This window comes from Anneissia japonica, unplaced genomic scaffold, assembly GCF_011630105.1.
Source record: "Anneissia japonica isolate Jap-2015-1 unplaced genomic scaffold, ASM1163010v1 scaffold287717_len1600092_cov198, whole genome shotgun sequence".
Lineage (NCBI taxonomy): Eukaryota > Metazoa > Echinodermata > Crinoidea > Comatulida > Comatulidae > Anneissia > Anneissia japonica.
The window spans coordinates 591,357-613,261 of record NW_022755469.1 but is presented as its reverse complement, the minus strand read 5'-3'; the positions used below and the strand labels follow the sequence as shown (position 1 = coordinate 613,261).

General features: G+C 32.8%; 2 protein-coding genes across 2 annotated transcripts; one reads left to right on the top strand and one right to left on the bottom strand.

Annotated features, from left to right (window-relative positions):
* The first annotated feature begins 1,846 nt into the window (after positions 1-1,846).
* LOC117123442 (rhodopsin-like) lies at positions 1,847-4,362 on the top strand. The gene is made up of 2 exons (XM_033269354.1): positions 1,847-2,587; positions 3,730-4,362. Exons 1-2 carry the CDS (start codon positions 1,859-1,861, stop codon positions 3,865-3,867), a joined length of 867 nt encoding a protein of 288 aa, XP_033125245.1. The 5' UTR covers positions 1,847-1,858; the 3' UTR covers positions 3,868-4,362.
* Positions 4,363-5,050: 688 nt separating this feature from the next.
* Positions 5,051-19,414, bottom strand: LOC117123483 (mRNA (2'-O-methyladenosine-N(6)-)-methyltransferase-like). The gene is made up of 15 exons (XM_033269423.1): positions 19,323-19,414; positions 17,968-18,346; positions 17,470-17,597; positions 15,580-15,734; positions 15,049-15,196; positions 12,830-12,913; positions 12,516-12,615; positions 12,019-12,181; positions 10,760-10,932; positions 10,507-10,593; positions 10,133-10,317; positions 9,931-10,024; positions 9,425-9,525; positions 8,967-9,041; positions 5,051-8,595 (listed from the first exon to the last, which is right to left on the bottom strand). Exons 1-15 carry the CDS (start codon positions 19,325-19,327, stop codon positions 8,163-8,165), a joined length of 2,310 nt encoding a protein of 769 aa, XP_033125314.1. The 5' UTR covers positions 19,328-19,414; the 3' UTR covers positions 5,051-8,162.
* Between the last annotated feature and the right edge of the window lie 2,491 nt (positions 19,415-21,905).

The window sequence follows — 21,905 nt, the reverse complement described above, 5'->3', positions numbered from 1 at the left end:
ATATATAAATATATAGTAAAATTCAAAAACTACACAAAATAACAAAGGTAAACAAAATCGACAAAACTCGATAAAATTTGGAAAGTGTGTTTGTAAAGTGATTATCCAGTCGGATGGTGATGGATGGGTGGATGGATGGATAGATAGATGTGGTTGGATGGATGAAGGGATAGGATGGATAGATGGATGGATTAGATAAATGGATTCACTCCCGAACTAATGGATAGACGGACAGACAGACAGATGAAATAATGGATGGATAGACTCCAGGATCGATGACTGGATGGATAGACGGACAGAAGATTAATGGATAGATGAATGAATGAATGGATTTTTGGGTAGATGGATGGATGGATAGATAAATTCATCATGAAAAAACTAACGAAAAGTAGGAACTTTCATAACATCACAATTAATGTCACTAATAAGTTTTAAAATTATGAGCTATAGTGAGAGATGAAATTCTTCTCACATCGAGTAATTAACATTTGGAACAGCTTACCAAAAGAGGTTGTTGCTGCCACAACGTTAAACACCTTCATGAACAGACTGGACAGCTGTGGGGTCTGAAAGGCGTTTGGCTATCTTTTCCCTCTTATATCGAAGTTATAGTTAACAACTAAACCAATACACGTATAGCTGTATATCTATTAACAATACCTTCGCCAGAACCTTTGAGTTACTCCATCTAAAGTCTCTAAAGTTTCCTTTTTATAATTTCAACAAACAACAACAAAATTATACAAGGAACTTTCTCTGGAATGAGTTAGATGTCAATATTATTAATTCAAAAAAATTATCTATCTTTGTATTCAAACTAAACTTCAAGCGTTCATGCCAATTTTACTTGATTGCTTTTGATTTAGCATATACGTCTATATGCGTATATAAATGCATATGTGTGTGTATCATGCGGAATTATGTGTCTAAAGCACATACATGCATAATGCGTGTATCCAAAAATTTCTTTATTTTGTTTAAATTTCGTTATTTGTGACAAGAGACTTCGTCTTCTAGTACAGATCTCATGTTTTTCTGTAGGCCTATTCATTTATGTACATATTGTTGTTGTAACAAAAATTCTATTGTAATTATTATTTACCATTAATTGAAATAAATGTTGATGAAAAACGAAAGAACATAAAGCCCAACGTGTGTATATAAAGCACACATAATAATTTAAAGAAATAAATAAATTGGTTTAAGAATGATTAGAAGTGAGCTCAGCAGTCGCCTCGATACCATTATGGTTTTAAGTGCGCCGTAAATTTGATGTTATCTGTAGGTTTAATGTGCTACCAAAGAGTTCAGAGGTTTCATTAATCACATCACATTCACTATAATATAGAAAATGATTGTTACATTCTAAGATAACTAGCTGTACTAACAAATGTAAATACATTGTCTTTATTATTTTGTTAACTAACTAATTATCTATACAATTTTTGATATAATTAGGCTCCACTCACGACTCCCGTCGATTTAATGTTTATGTACAGAGAATATTAGTTCAAAATGTGACGTCTTGGAAGACATTTACTAGGCGCTAAAGTAGCAGGCGACATCATTCCCACGGATGTTGCACCACATGAAAGTAATCAGCATGCATGAACATCAATTGGACTGAACTTGGCTCTGTTGATTCTAACCGAGGCATACGATACTCATCAACAGACACTTCATCATGTTGAGATTTAATTGGTGCACTGGTATTGGATACAGTGTAAGCTACTTCAGTCCGAGAAGTTAAATTAGTACTGTATCTGATTCATCTGAATCAGCTGCGTTTGTCTCAACAAAGCGGTTTCAAAATAAATTGTAAATTTAAATAATAAGTGGGTTTAGCAGAAGGTGAAAAATGCACAATTATTCATACCCAGAACAAGAAATAACAGCTTTTCTTTTCGCTGATATTCTGTATTATGCTATTGTTATACCTTCGGTGTATATAGGAAATCTGGCCACGATAATACTTCTATCGATCGTCTTCCGTACACGCCGAAAACCTGCCGATCTTCTCGTCGCGTTCATGGCGACAAATGATTTCTTTCTCGCGATTTGTTTGTGTACACCAACACTGATAGCTACGGGGAGGGGGGAGTGGTTTGGAAAGACATACTGTTACGTGTATTCCCATTTCTATTGCTGGTACCTCCACATCAAGTTTTTCATTGTGATTTTGATATCAGTGGATCGGTACATTGCCGTCACGAAACCTTTTCAGTACAAAGTGATCGTCACGGAAAGGAATATTTCAATTATGGTGGTCACTTACGCATTGGTCACTTGTTTAGTTGATGGTTTGGCTTTCTTTTTCACCGAACCCATTCTGATGTCCGGTTGGTTCTGCTCACTTCGACTCTGGAAGGAATCTGAGGATGGAGAGAACTCAAATGTTGGACTGGCTGTGTTTTTCAATGTACTTGTGGTAATGGGTTTTGTTGGGATCTGCCTTATGGTGTTTTGTAACTTGTCCCTAATTCATGTTTATAGGAAGAAAACTAATCTAGCGAAGTCTGAAAAGAGGTTTATGTTTATGATGATTGTAATAGTGGTTGCATTTCTAGCAGTATGGTTGCCACATGGTGTAAGTTACAACTATATTCATTACTACAGCTTAATATATTGTTTGCATATGTTTAAATATCACTGAATTGTTCATTCTTGCTCGTAGGCATATGTAGTTAATACTTAACAGATCTGTGACCAACTCACCAATAAAGTGTTTTTCAACTTTTCTTAAAAGATGTGTTTATTATTATATTTATATAGATAATTTTGCTGATTTGTTTCAACTTTCGTGAATGGTGTCCGTTCGCGTTCTTTGAATCGTATCGCTGGATCGTAGCAAGCTCTGGGTGGAGTCCATTCATTTATGGACTTATGAAACCTGGTTACAGAGAAGGTTACTGGATTCTGGCCAAGAAATCTCTTCATATACTCACTCTTGGCCTATTTGGCCCATCACAAGGTAGCCCTTTTTTTACGAATAAAATCCGGGTGCACTGCGTGTACCGCACCTCGGGAGCCGATGCGATTTCATGACTACGACGCGACGACGCATTATAGTGCAACGGATCGTAGTCAGCGACCGTTATTCATGGTGCAATGCGTCGGGAGAACAAGCGTTTACTTTTTTTTTTGGAGCGCCGACGACGTCCGTCGTCCAAACGGTCGTGACTGACGCGTGCGAGATCTTTAGATAAGTTGTACAGAATATAATATATAGTAATTTCTATATAGAAACCGTAAATATACGGTTATTGTGGCACCGTTCCTACTCTCACTCAATAAATTAATTAATTAAAAAAATGATCTTAATGCATCTTTCTTTTCTTAACGACTTAACAACTGACCAATCAGAACGCGTTATTTAATAGCAAGGGTACGCACAAATCCTACAATGCAGTTTTACTTGAAACGATATCCAAGGGGTGGGGTTTAGGGGAATAGTCAATTAGGCCTACTAATGTGAACTGTAAAACGTCGAGCAAATACCAAAGTAACATAGGCCTATACAATAAAGCTGCATTCACATCTGATCCATCCGAACCGAAATTCGGACCGCGTTTCAAGCGCTGAATGCCAGCGTCCCTATTCTTACACACTGAATCGATTTTCTGATCGGTTCGGTAGGCTTTCCGATCCGAAAATTCGGATTCGGTGTGGCTGCAGTAGGTTTACGTAAGAAAGTAAAAACATTATTATTATTATTATTTGTTTCAATAGGTATTGGTAATGAAACCATCTCCCAGCTCATACGTGAAAACATGGCCCCGCACATGCTTAGACACCCGAGTGGAATCATGCCAAAGAAAGATTATCGACCGAAATGCTCTCAAGAAAAGCAAAAATCAGTGCGTATAAAAGTTGGCAATCTAGTGTTGTCCCCTACTTCTTCGACATCGGACATAAACAGGTCTGAAAATCCTAAAGATAGGCCTATATCTACTACATCAGTAACACGCACAACTGAATTGAACGACGAAAACACATATATGGCTAATAAAGATAGGCCAATATCTAATACATCAGAAACACGAACAACTGAACTAAACGACGAAAACCCATATATGGCTGATACTGAAGAGAAACGAACAGATCATAATGAAATATCTGAAAGCATGCAAGATAGTCCTAGTACATCTGGATTTTCAAAATATTTTAGTAGGCCTATATTCAAGAATAATAACAACCCTACTATTCGAACTATATTTGTGAAGACTGCAGATAATAAAGATTGTGTAGGCCTAGTACCCAGATGAGTTCAGGATTATCGTCGGACAAAAAACACTAACCAACCGAACTGATCATTTCTTCGTTTTATCTCTGTTTTGTAGGCACAAAATGATGGCATACATATATAGCCTTATGCTGTGGTGGTGGAATTTCTCTTTAAACAATTTATTTAACAGGCATGCCAAGTACAATGTGAATGTAGTTAATCAGAGAATTGGCAATTGCTCATTGACAGATGACCAATGGCAGATAGCACATTGTCCGATAATAGACTACCTGTTCAGAGTAATTTTTACCTAGTTTATGGAGTATACTCGTGCTCCTATAAGTAGCCTATTTTTAAATGTCGCTTGAATTGTCTTGTTTGCTAGTTAGATATCTGGAAGGAGTTCCAAATAGTATTGGTACGTGGATACACGTTGATATACAAAGAGTAGAAGAGAAGTACTGTACAACATAATTAATTACGGAATTACGAAATTACAAAATTAATAGAGATTTGATTTACGGTATAGCGTGCTACAGTTTCTTTGTTGCTAGGGGAAGATCAGAATACCGACTGAAGTTCGTATTATTACTGTCGGTAGGTAATCAATCAAGATGCCATTTGTAAGGTAAAAGTCTAGGGAAATGCATGTCACTTCAGCAAGTTCTTATAAAGTCTGAGCCTCCAAGAACAACTTCAATAAGTTACTATTAGGCCTTTTGACAAAAAAAAAAAAAAAATCTGAATGATATGTTTATAACCACCAAATAAAATGGAACTTTGAGATAAACACAAATGTTTTCAGAGAATAAAACCATCGACATATTTGTTCGGTCCTTTTTTTTAATTGTATTTTTTCAATTCAAATCTGATCATGTATCTAAATACAAGTACGCCAACAATAATTTAGGAACCGTCAACTAAACAAATTAAATGGAAAACAATCTCCCACAAAAATAATCTGTGGGAAAATCGATAACAAATTACCAGCAGGCAGAGCTGGCTTTCCGGCATGTCAATCAAACTTAACTGACCAATCAGAACATCACTAAGATGACGAGCTTGTGTCATCAACTCACGTATATTTATGTAAGTTTACGTGGGACCTTAGCCGCAATATCCAAGGTGCGGTGCTTTGCGGAAAGGTCCATAATCTCCTTTTGAGAATGTGTTTATAAGGATATTTTAAACAATCAGTCTAGCGCCCTCATAGTATTTATCAGCCCACAAGAAATCAAAATTAAGCAATCGGATACATTATGAAATAGAAACTATAATTGAATTGATATGCATTAAATAAGACAAACTAATCAACCAATCAATTGATAATTAAACCTGGGTTAAACATTAAACCATCTTTCATTGGATGTTTTCCATCTATTATATTAAGCTCGATAATAAAATGCATAACAATTACAATTAGCAAATGCAAACATTTGTAGAAACATACAATTAACATATTTTCAAGTACATGTACCCACAATATACATATAAGATGAGAAACCTATATAAAAATGTTCTGAATAAATAGTTTATTGTGTAAAACTGGCAACTGGGTCCTTCCCATTATATTACCAATACATAAGCACATGCAACGCAATGAAAATTTTTCTGCAGCTACATTTTCACATAGCTAACAGTATTGCTGATTTAAATGGTAGTATTCGATTTTGGCGTCTAGCGGGGACATTAATATAAAGCTGAGCGTACTATGCACCGACGGTCACGACCAACATGGTTCCACGGAAAACAAAGCGATAAGGCGTGCATAAATGATTGTCTGCTCAGACAGCCAACGAAAATTGGCAGATAGCATCATCAAGCGCTCAGAGTGCAAAGACGGATTCGTTGGCCGACGATCACTACACGGTGTCTCCAGGTTAACTTATGTTCAAGGGTAGAGGTGATACAGGCGTAGCAGAGTGCAGTATAATTCTAACGTTCACAATGGCAAGCACAATTCTATGTGAATATATATATCAAAACAGTCCTCTTTATACAATATTTACACTCTAAAAACTTACATAACATTAAATTCATTTTGAAAACTAATTTCGTTTCCCTTAGTAGTATACACTTAGGCTAAGTAAAATTCGTTAAAAAAAAGCTGTAAAAACAATAGGAAAAGGGAACAGATATAGGAGAATATCTAAAGAAAATGTCTCATTAATGTTGTTTTAGAATTGACCAAAATTAAAAACAATACAAACATTACTATGGCAACAATATGTTGTAAGCGTCCAATAAAAGATTCTGAAAAACATTTAAACAGATAATTAAATATCTTATTCCTAAACGGAAGGAGCACTAAAACGAAATTACTAAAAAAATTACAAAATATGTGTGAAAACATGCAATTTTGCCTGTTAATTCTAAAAGGAATATTTAATATACCCCACAACACAGCAGAGAATCTATGCTTGATTATTATCGAAATATTTAATTAAATTTTAATAAAAAGCAGCACCAGATCTTGTCTCACAAATGAAACAACCAAATTTATTACTGTACATGAGTTAACAACATCCAATTACCTAGAAATATCTCATTACTACAATGTAATAAAAAAAAAAAAGTCTCAAGACTATTATTATAACATCTAAAAAAAATTGTAATAGTCATTTTATATTCCTAATCAATAATTGTATTTTCATCCCACATTAAAATTAGTTAAATCTTTAGTCATTTACAGTATTATAGAATGGGGGGAGGGAGATATTCCTACTCTACTTTATTGTAAGTTTGTATTTGTAATTAAAAATTTATCTATTATTTACATGCATACCGATACATTCACAAATAACCTATGATGAAGATCTGGTACAATATTTACAAGAATTAATCATCTTTTCTTTACAGGAATAATATACATTTCAAGATAAAACATACAACATGCACATCTCATTTAATAGTGAGGATATACCATGATCATTGAGAAAACTACTATTTCCATTGATTATTATACATACTAGTGCCAATGCTATACTACATCATGAATGTAATATAATATCCATCTAGACTAACTAATGTTTTATCAATCATATTGATAACTATATCTATCCAAGTAAAAATGTCTTGGAACCAAGACTGTTGTTGCAATTATCTCACCAATCAAAATGTAAAGTTGCTAAACAACATTTTATAAATCTTTATATTTATTATTCAGGTGCACATAAATTAAGTATTTTCAAAAATACTTTGATCTAAAACTTAGCTAACAGCAGTCAAATTGCTCTATAAATTGCTTATATTCATGGACTGGTATCATAGAAGTACAGTAGAACCCCTCCTTTAGGACAACCATATTAACGGGACACTCCTATTAAGGAACACTCAAAAAGAGAAAATATATCATTAAACACTACGGCCAACCCCCATTCAGGGAACACCTATTTTTTAGTCTCGAATGATTCCTCTTAATAGGGGTTCTACTGTAATTATAAAACACAAGTTTACTTTAAATTCAAATCCATTGATGAATTATTCCAGGTTATTTTTAAATTAAAATATCAAACGAACATTTGCAACAATGAAAAAATCTGAAGCAGTCCATTACTAGATTTATAAAATACCATGAGAAATAAATAATAATTGTGTGTACGATAAACTTTCGTTTCAATAACCATACAAAAAAAATTGTTGTATCACTATAACAAGGCAAAAGGTTGTTTTTTTTAAATATTTATAGTTTCTTTCAAAAACATGAATTTGAGTTTAATAGTAATAATATAGTATTAATGACAGTAATTCAAACATAAGAATACTCTTTATTAAAAATGGGCAAATGAGATATGATCTTATAACAACACAATACAAAAAAGTTGTGGAAGATATATCCACTATTTTAAATACTTAACGATTAGATTCAAATTGCTTGAAGGTGAGACGGTTACCAAGAATACGGACTGCAAACCCATCATGCTTTGCAATCGCCATGTTAGTGCTTGTCGTGCCCATTTCCTGGATGGTATTTCCTATCGTCATGCTGATTATACTTCAAAACCTCTCCTTCACTCATTCGCCGATTACCGTGTCCTTTATCTGAATTAGGCAACCGACTATCGTCGCGTTCAGACTGACTTCGATGATATTCATGATCTTTATTATTGGTTGTTTCTTCAGTGGCTTTTCCTTTGGAGTCTTCTTTCGCCGATTCCTTCTCTTTTCCATCACTGTCTTTTTTTTGTCGTTTATTTCTCTCCATTTCTTCTTCATTTTTTCTCTTCACGGCCGCTTCATATCCATCTGGTTTAAAGGCGTTGGTTAATGCTTTGAGTTTTTCATCGGTTGGTGGCCACTTTTCAAATGCTGTATCATTTTGCAGGAAGAATATCGTAGTCGCCTGAGTTGAACGGATGAATAAATCTCTCCTAAAAATATAACATAACAACAGTTAATCATTTTGCATTGGTTTTGGACAATTTTTTATTCAAAAAACAGAATGGTCATAACGAAATTTAATATTGAATTATAACTTTTAAGCTAAAAGTAATGTTAACAGGTTTGAGATAAAATTATAAACAACTTGATTTAGTAAAGGGATTATATTACTATTCACTATTTCTATTCTATTCCAACAGTGACTTGGCAGATACAGACAGGAAAAATCTGAATATGAGGCATATTGGGAGCAGGGACATCTCATTGATTGCAGAATTTGAACACAGGAATGTAGGCTTGGAGGGCGAGTATATAAACCAACAAACTACAACACCAATTAAAAAAAAAAAAATGAACTTACTCATCAATAAAGTGTTGCATTCCATGACGGAACTCATGTTCGTATCCTGGAACCACAATATGTTTTCTCTTGAACCTTAAAATTAAAAAAGAAATGAATACATTAATAACTTAGAAGCAGTATCAAACATTCAGGATTAGGGATTGTGATTGAAGAAACTTCCATTATTACTCCGTATATCTTTTGTTAGTAATTTTACTCACAAACCTCTTTGATGTAGGCTCAAGCAATTCTTCCAGAATCTTAATAATGGCTATTTTTTTTATTTTGCAAAAGATTAATTTAAACCTAAGACTTATATTTAATCTTTAAATTGCAATTACTATATATGTATTATTTTGTGAAATTGTACTGTTATATAAACTAATCTTTTGAATTTAAGTATAGAGTTGTATTAGTTAAGTGCGGGGTTGCCGCTTTTGCGAGTTGTACATAAATAAATTTAAAGACACACTTACTCGCTTTTTCCCATCTTGTCAACTACAGGATTAGAACTCTTTCGTTGGTCCGGTAAGAAGATGACAAATGATAATGGCTCTCCTGTCTTCTCCAATAACATCTGCAATTTACATACCAATCATAACAATTTAAAAACATATATTGTGTAGTGTGTAATGATATTAAACCTGAATGTGCAATACAGGGACTGGCTATTTCAGAGGTGTATTTCACCTGTTAGCCTTTCCCTTCATTGCCAATGTTTTTATATGTTTTTAGAAGTGTCATTTCTGCCAAGAGAATTTGAATAAATAAATAAAATAAAGTTGACTTGGTCATTCTCCATAGTGAGGAAATAATAATAAAATTAATTATTATTACTGTACACCTATTTTTTTATTTGATAACTTCTATGGGTGAAGACCTCTTCATGGCCTAAAGGGTCTGCCATGGGTTGGGGAAACTACTGCACAAGAGTGCATAGGCATTATGCGCCTCATTGTAGTACGTTTCTATGTACGCTTACCTCCACATGCTTCACCATGGCTTCTATTGCTGCATCACAAGGTGGTGGGAAGGCCTGGAAAGATCCACTAATGGGTCGGAAATCTTGAAAAGGCCTATAAGATGTTAATATAATTAAAAATATTAATTAATATAAATTTCTTAATGTTATATGTAATTGTATTAATATTACTTAGAATTGCTATCCTATTGATATTACTTACCCCCTTGAGCCGAAGTACCCATCTGTATCAAGAAAGAGGGAGCAATACTGTTTGAAGTAACAGTTCAAAGGTGAAGCAAAGCATTCAAACGTCACGCCAAACTGTTCCTGTAAGACTCGCATGACGGGCACAGGCAACGACCTCTGCAAAAACTCCCCTTCAATACGACTTAATCCAAAGAAAGTCTAAAAATATAAATATTGTTACTTATCTTGATCGTTGGACATTGACAGAAATATGTTACATAGATATATGTATTAAACAACATACATGAAGTCGTATGTAACACACGGTATAATTTGAAACAAAATTTTGAAATATTAACTTTACACATATTAACAGTTCCAAACACTTTGTATTCAAATTTGCCATACCTGATATCGTCTCAGCAAGCACCATGTTCTCTGGGGGAAGTTATGTAATGATTTGTCATCGTGACAATTTAACCGGTATAGTTGATCCTGTAAATTTAATCATTGATATATTATATTATAAGACAAATGCAAAATCTATATGTAAATGTTACATCTCAACTCCTTAATATTTATCTGATGTTAAAGAACCAATGAATCTTTGATATTTGGAGTCAACTTAAATATTAATAATGAAAATAACTGACTAACTCACAAGTTTCTGTATATAGCTTGCATTAACTTCTATCATTTCACCTTTATACCGTAATCTAGTGATTCCGGGATCTCGGCTGAACTCCACCGTGGGAAGTCTAGGACTCGGTATTACTAACTGTACTGGGTAGCAGTTGACCTTCCGCACAGCAGGTGGTTTCAAAGATGGAGGTTCTAGAAGTTAGAAATAAAATCAGACAATGTTAAAGCGAGGCAATTTTTATACCTTGTTTCACAAACTTACATTTTTTTTAAAACATCACAGGACAGAAAAAAAAATTAAAATAAAATGTTCTCTACTTATTTAGCAAAGAGTTTTGCCAAAAACATCCAGACAGAGGAGAAAATAAAATAAGTTAAAGTAAAATCAGACAATGTTACAGCAAGACACTTTTTATATCTTGTTTTTATACCTTGTTATACCTTGAAAATAAAATAAGTTAAAAATAAAATCAGACAATGTTAAAGTGAGAGACATTTTTTATACGTTGTTTTGCTTATTTTTTTTTTTTAACATCATCACAGGAGGACAGAAAAAAAAAAGAAAATTTTGTTTTCTTATTTAGCAAAAAATTTTGCCAAAAACATGCAGACAGAGGAGAAAATAAAATTTCATTGGTGAATGTAAACGCTGCAGTAATGGGATGGTTAAATGCTTCAAATTTATATAATTAGATTTCAAGGCAGTGGCAAGCATAATAAAAATAAAGAAAAACTATAAATTTCTTTAAAAATTTCCTTTATGGTGGTGCAGGTGTGCTAATTGGCCAAAAATAAAACTACAGCAAAAATAGAACATTATTGGAGGCAGCAGGTTTGCTAAGCAAAGTATAAAAAAAGTCTTGCCTAATAATAATAATACAAAATCTGAGGTAAACATGTCATTAGGTATATCACTGAATTAATATTGTATATTATGTGATAGTATTGGTGTATCTGCAGTAATAGTGTGTTGGCCTTACCTCTTCAGAACCTTTGGACAGAAGTAATTACTATTATTATTTATACTTTATATAATTATATCAAGTACACTCGATTCATTTAAAAAAAGCCTTAAATTACATTTACAACTTTAATTAAAATGCCTGGCGACATCCACGGGGGACCTGAAAATGAAACTGTGCGATTTTTCGCTGTATGTTTTCATTTATGTTTGATATTGATGTGTATTGTTTAAATTTTGTTGTAATATGTCAAAGCGCTACGTAAATAGCGCTTAATAAAAGAAAAAAAAATGTAGTGCATCTATTAACTTTTTACCTGCTATGTGGTGCTCTTTCAATATCTCCCATTGTTTCTCATTGATTTTCTTAACAGCTTCCTTTGATTGGTTGTACAGTTTTGTGCAGATCCCTTCCACTGAAGGTTTAGCTGCAGTAACAACATGCGCACCGCACTGCTTCTTTAAATGTTCAAGCCGTTCCTGGAAAATTGGCAGCATTTCAGAAACTTTGTTATTAAATGATTTTAATCACTGTAAAGCACACGGTTAATTTATTTCCTTAGCATTAACCAAATCTACTTTATTAATATATTTGTTGATGCAATACGTATCTAGAATGGTATTTGCCTTGTGTTGGGAAATAAAATATCTTGTTAATAATAATGTTAGCCTCAAACACATCAAGCCAACAAGGCTTCTAAGCACTTGTATTATTTCCCCCATCATTTGATCAAACCCCTATGAAACACACATTCAGTTCCGCCAGAGTAGCTAGCTAGTAAGGGGCACACTGTTAATAGTTTCTGTGGATTACCTTATACATATCTAGACTACAATAAGGCTGTCTTCTGATCCAATTAATAACATCTTCACATTGCCATTTCACAACCTTCCTGCTCTCTGGTGGTACATTTCTAGTGAAGGGAAAAAAGCAGACGGTTAAAAATGGAATAACACACTGTGAATATGTAAAGAGTAATATTTATATATGGCAGGCATTTGTTGATTAAATTCAAGCAGAAAAACTATTTATTTGACCAAATTATTAAAGCAATACACACATAAACCAACAACTGTCAAATTAGCTATTAACTACCAAATTATCATACTGTAGTGAAAAATATTTACCTTGACTCAACCATCTTTTTAGCAGCTTCAGCATAGCGAACCAACTGTTGTCTTGCATCTACTAAATAACGTACTCGAACCAACCTGATCAGATTAAGAAAATTTATAGACTAAATGAAACTGCCAACTTTGTAAACAAAACTAAATCATACTAAAAGGTAGAAATCCCATGCTACATACAGTTATTGAGACATTTAAGCCCGACTTGGATAAAATCTCTCAGAAGTTATTTTATGAAAATGCTTGATATCAGTGGTGATGGTTACTATTACAAGGCCTAGCCCTAGAATTAATCAAATACAATACATGTAAAATGTTGTTCAATGCCCTGTTCCTGAAGTCTCACCTGATTGGTATCTCATTCATAATTTCTTCAAATAACACTGATGATACAGCAGGGTCACAGTCTGAGGGCAGCATAGGGTCATTGCCCTTGTCTTTAAATATCCTTTCTAACAACCAAACATTGAAAGATTCTGCTGGTGCATCCACTCCTGAATAAAAATAATAAAAACAAAAATTATACTGTATAATTATTATATATATTTTATGTTTATTGAAGAGTGTCAACAACAATATTTTATTACTAGAAAAAAAAAAAACTTGAATGCATTAAAAAAAAACCGATAATATAAAACTACAAAATTCAAAATTTCTTGCAATGAGATACCATAAAACCTCAAATTGAAGCCCAATGGGCTTAATAATTGAAGCCCATGGGCTTCTTTTCAAGATAACATAGGCTGCTTTTAGTATATGATAGTATTAGTACAGTATATGATAGTATTAATACAGTACGTACACTGTACATAAATTTCAAAGAAGCTAAATAAATTAAAAACACGCTTGTTTATACACTCCATGATACAGATTGATGTTCAGTGGCCCTATTTATTGTTTTATAGCACTAATTCCGAAAATTTACAGCATATATTTTGAAAAGAAGTCCCCCTTTTTTACTTTGCAAAAGTGGCCTCGAAAAGAAGCCCATCCAAAGTTTGCAAAAAAAAAAGAAGCCCAGGGCTTCAATTCGAGGTTTTACTGTATCACTGTTTCTGAACTCTACAAACAAGTGCGTATACAAAAATAAACAATTAGGTATAAATTACTGATTAATTATAGCTAGTCCATGTCACATGATTTTTTAAAATGATTATTATATTAATATAAGTCATTGCAATATATTTGTATTAAGGATATCATATTAAAGCTAAATATCTCTTCAGTGCATTCTGCATCAAAAAAGTGTATGCTTTTTTTACAGACTTTTATATTTAAAAAACTAAGTTAAAACTCTATCCCAATTCATGTTCTGAAGTTATCGGACACAATAAAATTCATATTTAATATATGCTTGTGGATATTTAAGGTTTTTTTTCCAATAAAAATGTAGGTAGCAGTAGCAAGTACAATGTGTAACTGTGATTTGTTGATTGTTGAATAAATTATATATATTGTATGCACATAAAGTCTAAAATTTTGTAAGTTACCATGGAATTGTCCCCTGTGCATTTAAATAGGATGTCACAGTGTTACCGTCACAAAGTTACCAAAAAAGTAACGTCAGGACACTTTTTAAATTGCTATAATTTGTAAACGAAATAATTTTTTTTTTAAATTCATGTTTATGTTGTTCACATATATGCTTATGATTTGAATAATAAATTTTCTTTTATTTTGTTAAGTAATTTTTGAGAAATAAAAAAAAATATTACTTTTTTGGTAACTTCGGGACATTTTATATGGTAGTTCATTGCCAAGTCGCTGTAGCGGAACGAAGTACGCAAAATAAAATAAATTCATGAATATACCACATATAATGTTAATAATTACTAATCCAATCAGTTATGTTGGTAATGTATGTTAAAGAGCATAAATTAAACACTCTAAAAGTTGGCCTATTTTATTCATTTTTTTGGGAAAAAATAATATTAATTGTATTTCTTATGTAAAATTTAAGTGAGTATAAAAACTTGAAAACAAAGACCATTTCATGAAAGTTCAGAATTCCATCTTTAATTTGATACCAAATTTGGTAGGATACCACTATTTTAAAAATTTAGGTGCCATGTCCTGTTTTGCATGGAATTGCCCAGAAGTTATTTTATGAAAATGCTTGATATCAGTGATGATGGTTACTATTACAAGGCCTAGCCCTAGAATTAATCAAATACAATACATGTAAAGTGTTGTTCAATGCCCTGATCCTAAAGTCTCACCTGATTGGTATCTCATTCATAATTTCTTCAAATAACACTGATGATACAGCAGGGTCACAGTCTGAGGGCAGCATAGGGTCATTGCCCTTGTCTTTAAATATCCTTTCTAACAACCAAACATTGAAAGATTCTGCTGGTGCATCCACTCCTGAAATCATAGAGCCAATAAATTACTTTACATTTCTTTTACCTCTACACAAAACATGCGGCAACTCTTATTACAAAAAACCCAAAAAATATAGTACTTTCTGTAACATGTTTTTACTTAAAAAAAAGTACACAAAATTTGCTGTTACGAGAAATGGAAAAAAAAAATGTTTAATCAGCATATTTTCATTGAATTCTTACAAATAAAAAAATACACCATTTAAAAGTGCTTGCAGAGGAACACTAACAGTTATTATTAAATTATTGTTTATATTTATACTAATGCACTCTTTTTTGAATTATTATTTTGTAGTATAACAAAAAAAACTAGTCCATTAATGTGGCAATAATTTGCACAAGAGTTGTTGAGGCTACTAAACTTACCTTCTCTGGACTTGCACAACTCCTCATAGTGCTGCCTCAGTTTATCTGTTAACCTAGCACGTAATAATTCAATGTCATTGTGTGGTGGTACCATCAGCGAAGGCAGTCTCTCATAGATGACAGCATTAGTTGATAAAGTGAAATCCCATGAATGACTAACATAAGATATAAATGATTTACATGTTGTTTTTATTTAAGTTATTTAGCTTGTATTAGACTTTGTATTAGTGTTATGATCCTTTGCTCTAGGTCCAAGGCATTGGGCATTGAGGGCAGCATTCATAGTCAGAGAAACTACCTAGATTTGGGAAAATAACTGAGCCAGTTTTCACCTTATAAATTTCACTTTTTGAAATTGTTGATGTGTTAACCCATGTAATTATGCCTAAAACTAAAAGCAACACAATTATTTAGTTTAAATGTACAATTTTATCGAAATAAAATCAGAAACTGTAACTGAAACTGTATCATTACAGTATGTCAATTTAATTTTAATTTTATTTCTTATTTTATTTGTTCAAATTCTACAGCAACGAAAGTTGCCAATTGCAGAATTGAAACAATAAACTATATAAATATACTGTATATAAATATAAAAAATGTAGAAACAAAAAAATATAAAGTCTTAATTGCAATTTTAACGAAGTGAATGATGTTTACTGTACAGCACTAAGGATGTAATTAAGGGGTTTTTTTACTACATTGCAATAAAATGATAAAATCGAATTGAAATTTATAGTTGTAATAAAAGTCATAACACCAAATATTAGGCCTACTATTTAAAGCCAAGCTTCAGAGGAAATTTCTTTTTTGATAAATATTTGATTATTTTAAGACAAAAAACTGGGGAACGTTTAATAAGGTACATATTTTTGTACATTTAATAACTGGGAAAAAAAGGTGGAAAAAGGGTTTTTATACCCCTTTTACCAGGTTCTAAATTCAAATTTTTTTCCCTGGAGCCTGGCTTTAAAACCCACTTAGGAAATTCTGCAAAACATATTCTACTAAAATACACTACATGCAGATTGCTCAAACAGTCCAGGTGAATAAAATGGCATTGATTAAAGTAAAACTTTATTGTAATATATGAAGAACAAAGATAATCATTTTTGAAAACAGGTGTAAATACAATTAAAGATATACAGCTACTTGCATCTAATACAGTATTAACTAGAAAACTGAATAATTTATTTTCACTTTTATTTCAATATATAGTAGTAAATTATAATTAGTAACTGCAAACACTTTTCCTTGAAAATTAAAACAGTGTTAGCAATATTATTATTCTGATAGTCTGCATACTGTATACTGGACCATTTTCATACTGGCATAAAATGTAAAGATCTTTTGTAGTAAATTGCCTACAACAAATCAGTAAAAACTGAATTTTTAAAAATAGTTATGTTGATAACTTTAAAATATTTTAATTTTTGAGGCTTTTTAAAAATATATTTTTCAGGTAGTACTGTAGCAGTACCGTATATCTTCAACGTGAATGCAATTCATGACAACATGCATTGATGACACTTAAGGTGACACTGTAATTCAACAAACATATATAAAAACATTGTCACCATGGGACACCAACTGTGATCAAGCAGACCATTGGACATACCATTCAAGTAAAAATGGGGAGAATAGTGTTGGAGAACACTAAACTATCCACAGCTACAAATTAAAACAAGATAACATACAAAAAACAGAACAATTCAAATACAGTATTTGGGTCAACATAGTATAATGCTTAAACAATATAATACAAAAATAAAATATAACTATATGTAACTATATAAAATTTTCAGCAGGATATCTCCACCATCATCTGAAAAAACTGATGCACCTACAGTACAACAAAGGGAAGGGTATATTATTGTAATTTATGCGTACCCTCTGAAATTCATGACTGTCATGGCAGTAGGGCTGAGTGGGTGTTCGTCCATGGACGTTGTCCGCCTCATTCCAGCCTGACCAGGAGCACTGCCTGGGTTATCCGTCTGTATTCCCAATGGATCATGCTGAAGTGAAATCAACATAATTTTGAGATCAGAAGGATCCAGTGCTTTCAGGCCTTTGTATATCATTATCAATATGAAAACTGACATTTTTGCCAATCCTTTAATGAAGATTCTCATTACATTAAATAGTATGCAATATTCATTGTTCTATTACAGTTTTCATTGTTGATATCAGGTTGTATCTATATTAAAGTGATATACAAAAATCATGTAATCAGATAAAATACTTTGATTAAGAATATTAGTTCTAATACTTACTGTACCTTAAGTTTACAAAAATACAAATTATTTTAAACTATAAAATGCAGTTTTCCAATTTATTTCTCAATTAGTATTTAATAAAAATAATGACAATAAAAAGCGGACTTACAAAGCTTGGCGGTGACGATCCCAATACTGGCATATCCCATGTATTCTTTCCTGTGAATTTATTATAAAAGTATTCCCGGCCTTCTCGTCTACTCCAGAACCTTCTCCAGCCTGCCTCCAAAAGTTCAACAGGTAGGTTGTGAACACGATCAGGACTTTGTGGCGTCTGTGGCTGCGGCGATGGCATTGGATGGTTTACGATCAAAGGATGATGGTTAGTACCGCCATTTGGTCCTGGAACTGGATTTATAGGGGTACGTGGTAGAAAATGATGTGCAACTTTATTGTGATCTGCCCGTGGAGGTGTTCCAGTCATAATCGGGTTAGGAACTTTTCCCATGTTGTTATATATTTGCTTCTCCATGGTATGCAATTTTGTTCTAGGGTAGTAACAGAAATTTCATCATTTCATCTTTCACTTCTTTTATACTACACAAATAATAACCTGAAAATTAAAAAAAATTGAAATTACTGTAAATATTAAATTTTGATTACCCTTTAGACCAACTTGTTAGTCAAGAATTTTGGTCAAAAAAAATGTTTTAAAAAAACTATGCATGATGCAGTATGCACAGAATCAAGTACTGAAGTGTGAGGATCCAACATTTCTGTTTGAGAAACTGTAAAAATATCACCATCAAATGCTCCAATCTTAACATTAACACAAAATGAACTGAATGAATTTCATTTACCTATGATGATAAAAATAAGTCCTTATTTTTCCAATACATATCCCATGTACTGTAGATGTGCATGCAAAGCCTCTGGATCACATAACACCATTGTTGTTGGACTAACTTTGTAACTAGGGTAGAGAAGGGTCCTACTTACAAAGGTAGAACTATCACTCCTAGATATATAACTAGGCCTAGGGTTAGCCTAGTTCAGGCTTAGACATGTACAAGTACCATCACTCCCTGTTTTGTCAAAGGGAAGCAACCTAGCATTATTAATATATAATATGCCATGTACAACTAGCCTATAGTAAAAGTAAGGCTAAAAAAAACCCCATTTTTATTATGGAATATGATTGCATTTAATGTTATAGGCCTATTGCCACGAATGAGCTCTGATTTTAAGCTTAAATTTCCATCAGGCACGATGTGAATAAAACAACTGCGAAGGAAACATGCAATTATAAATTGTGTATTCAATTTCACAAGCTCAACAAATCAATCCATTCAGTACGCACCCAGGCGAATAGCCATTCAGCGCGTTTGTAAAAATACAAAGATGTAAACAATTGGAGCCTAACATTTAGAGAAAGTTTATGCTATAACTAGGTCATTCTAGCATGTTTGCAATAGCAAGCAAGAAACATAGAAATTCATAGCATGAAATTATATCATATTATACCTCATAGGCGATAGTATAAGCGTATTTCAGTGAAGAAATTCTCTGGAAAATTTCAGTGTACTCTACCCAAAATGGACGCCATCTCGCCTGTCACACAATTGCATGATGGGAAATTATGCAAAAACGCCATCTAGAGTTACAAATTCAGCTCGCGTTTTAAAATTTGTAGTCACATGTCAGTCTCTGAGTTGGGTATAGCCTAATAATTAGTACCTCCTTGAATTGGTGTACAGTATTTGTATTTCTCATCAAAAGCTCCTATTGCTAAGAATTAGACGAAAGATACTTATATTTGCTTTAAAAACAACTCCCTTTGATTAATTAAAAATATTCTACTACGATAAACTTACAATAATTATTAATAATAATTTAAAAAAAAGACTGTTGTTTGAAAACGTGACTTTTCGGCACTTACAATTTCTTCAGCTTATTGTTATCGTGTCGCTACTCGCCAACAGAGCATTGTTACAAAGATTGAAATTTAAAACAAGAATATTCAAAATAATCAATTAATTATAACTAAACAATAATTTACAATGTACACCCATAACGTGAACGATATTTTTTTTAAATCCAAATAACAAATACTGTATAATGATTTTATATACAGGGCACATATTGATTTAATGCATAAAAGTACAAGTACCGGGTAGGCCTACTACAAAATAAAACATACCAGTACTCGGTACTTTTATGTATTGATTTAATAATACGTACATAATTACCGAGTAGGTCCTGTTACTGTACTCGCGCGAATAAGCGCCCCGTTTGAATAAGCGTCCCTTAACGTCTGCAATGATCCTGCTAATCTGAATTGGCAGAGATTGCCAACACGCTATACAACCACCACCAGTAATTTCATCTGTTGTGTATTAATACCCCCAACATTCTTGTCATTATGAGACAGGTTCTCTCGACGATTACCTTTTCTTCACCAAACCATTCGTTTATCTTTGATTTAAAAAAAAAAAGTTCCCCTTGAATTTCCAATTTCCCATAAGCACCCCTTCAATTTTCATCTATTTCCATAAGCGTCCTCTCAATTTCCACTTTATTTTCATAAGCTCCCCGTTTGAATAAGCGCCCCTTAAAAAGAGCCGAAATATTTTAAGCGCCCGTCGCGCAAGTACGGTATGTTGTATTTTGTAGGCCTATTTATTTAAATCTTTTACAAAGTGTGCTATACATTTCCAGCGGGGGTTTTGGTATAGCGATTGCATAACTTGACTTGACTTTATTCAGTATATTAACATCAACAATAAAATCAAATAACAAAGAGTTTCAAAAAAGTTAATACAGACTAAAATAGGGAAAAATATTAACAATTAAAATTCAATATAATCTGATGTGCATATATGCACCGTGTGACCTCATTGCAGGAATATTATTTTATGTTTTAAAATTTAAATACATAATCAATTCACGTATGGAGGTGTTTGGGTGTCAACAGAGATTTTCTTCATTAATTTTTGTACACATTCGAACTGTGCCATCATTTGATGGCTAAAATGTTTCCGTAATTTTTTTTTAGTGATGAAGGAAGAGAGACATTGAAGACCAGCCTATATATTGCATTATAATATACACACATGAAGTTTTAAAACGTAGGCAATATTATAGCAATAATAATTTACTTCCTTAAAAGAAAACCTGAATTGAAAACTTTAGATGATTTTCGTTCACAAACGACTTGTATTTAGGTATAAAACCAAACGCATCGATTCGGTCATGCCTAATGCACTGTCTGGTGTATTTCTTTATGATAGGCATATTACTTTAAGAAAAAGATGTTATAATATTTTATACTGCCATCCTGAAAGGCGCATAACTACATTAATAAGAGTACTTATCTCTATATTAACATTTTAATTTAACCAAGGAACAGATTTAACTTACTTGGTCTTCAACGAGTTGAGGCCTTCAAAAAGCCAAAGTATGATATCTCATCGTAGTTTATAATAGCTGTGAATAGCACCTCACATGTTTAGAACCAGAGACACTGAATTCGATCTCCATGGTTCGGCGGACACACAGTGGTTAGCACGGTTAGCTTGAGTTCACACGAGAGAAATTTAAACGAGTCGGCAATGACGCTACGACTGGTAGCATTGCTTGCGATACAGTGCGCCCACTAGTGTGAGACTTAACTGCGCTGTTGCTGCATTCTCTTAATGGAAATTACTTAGGCCTATTTTATATTTATTTACCTAGTTTTTCCTCAGTTTGTCTATTAGTTAACCTTAGTAGGGTATTTTTATAATTTGACAACTTGGATTTCTGTTATAAAATACTGTAAACTTACTTGACTCGAAATGCATTCAAAGAATGAAATCTTTGTTGAAGAGGCGTGGTCACGCATTTCCATTGTTTGTCCCTTATAACAAAAGAACTCCATGATTCAATCAATAATTATATTTTACTTAGGTCTCAACACAAAAGAACGAGCCTATATAAGTAGGAGTAATTGTTACAAGCGAGAACTAAGCCACAACAATGTAGAAATACACGTAAATGGCCCAGCAAGAAAGCCAATTCAGAGTACACGAATATTTACAAAAACTGGATTCATTATATGCCATTTAC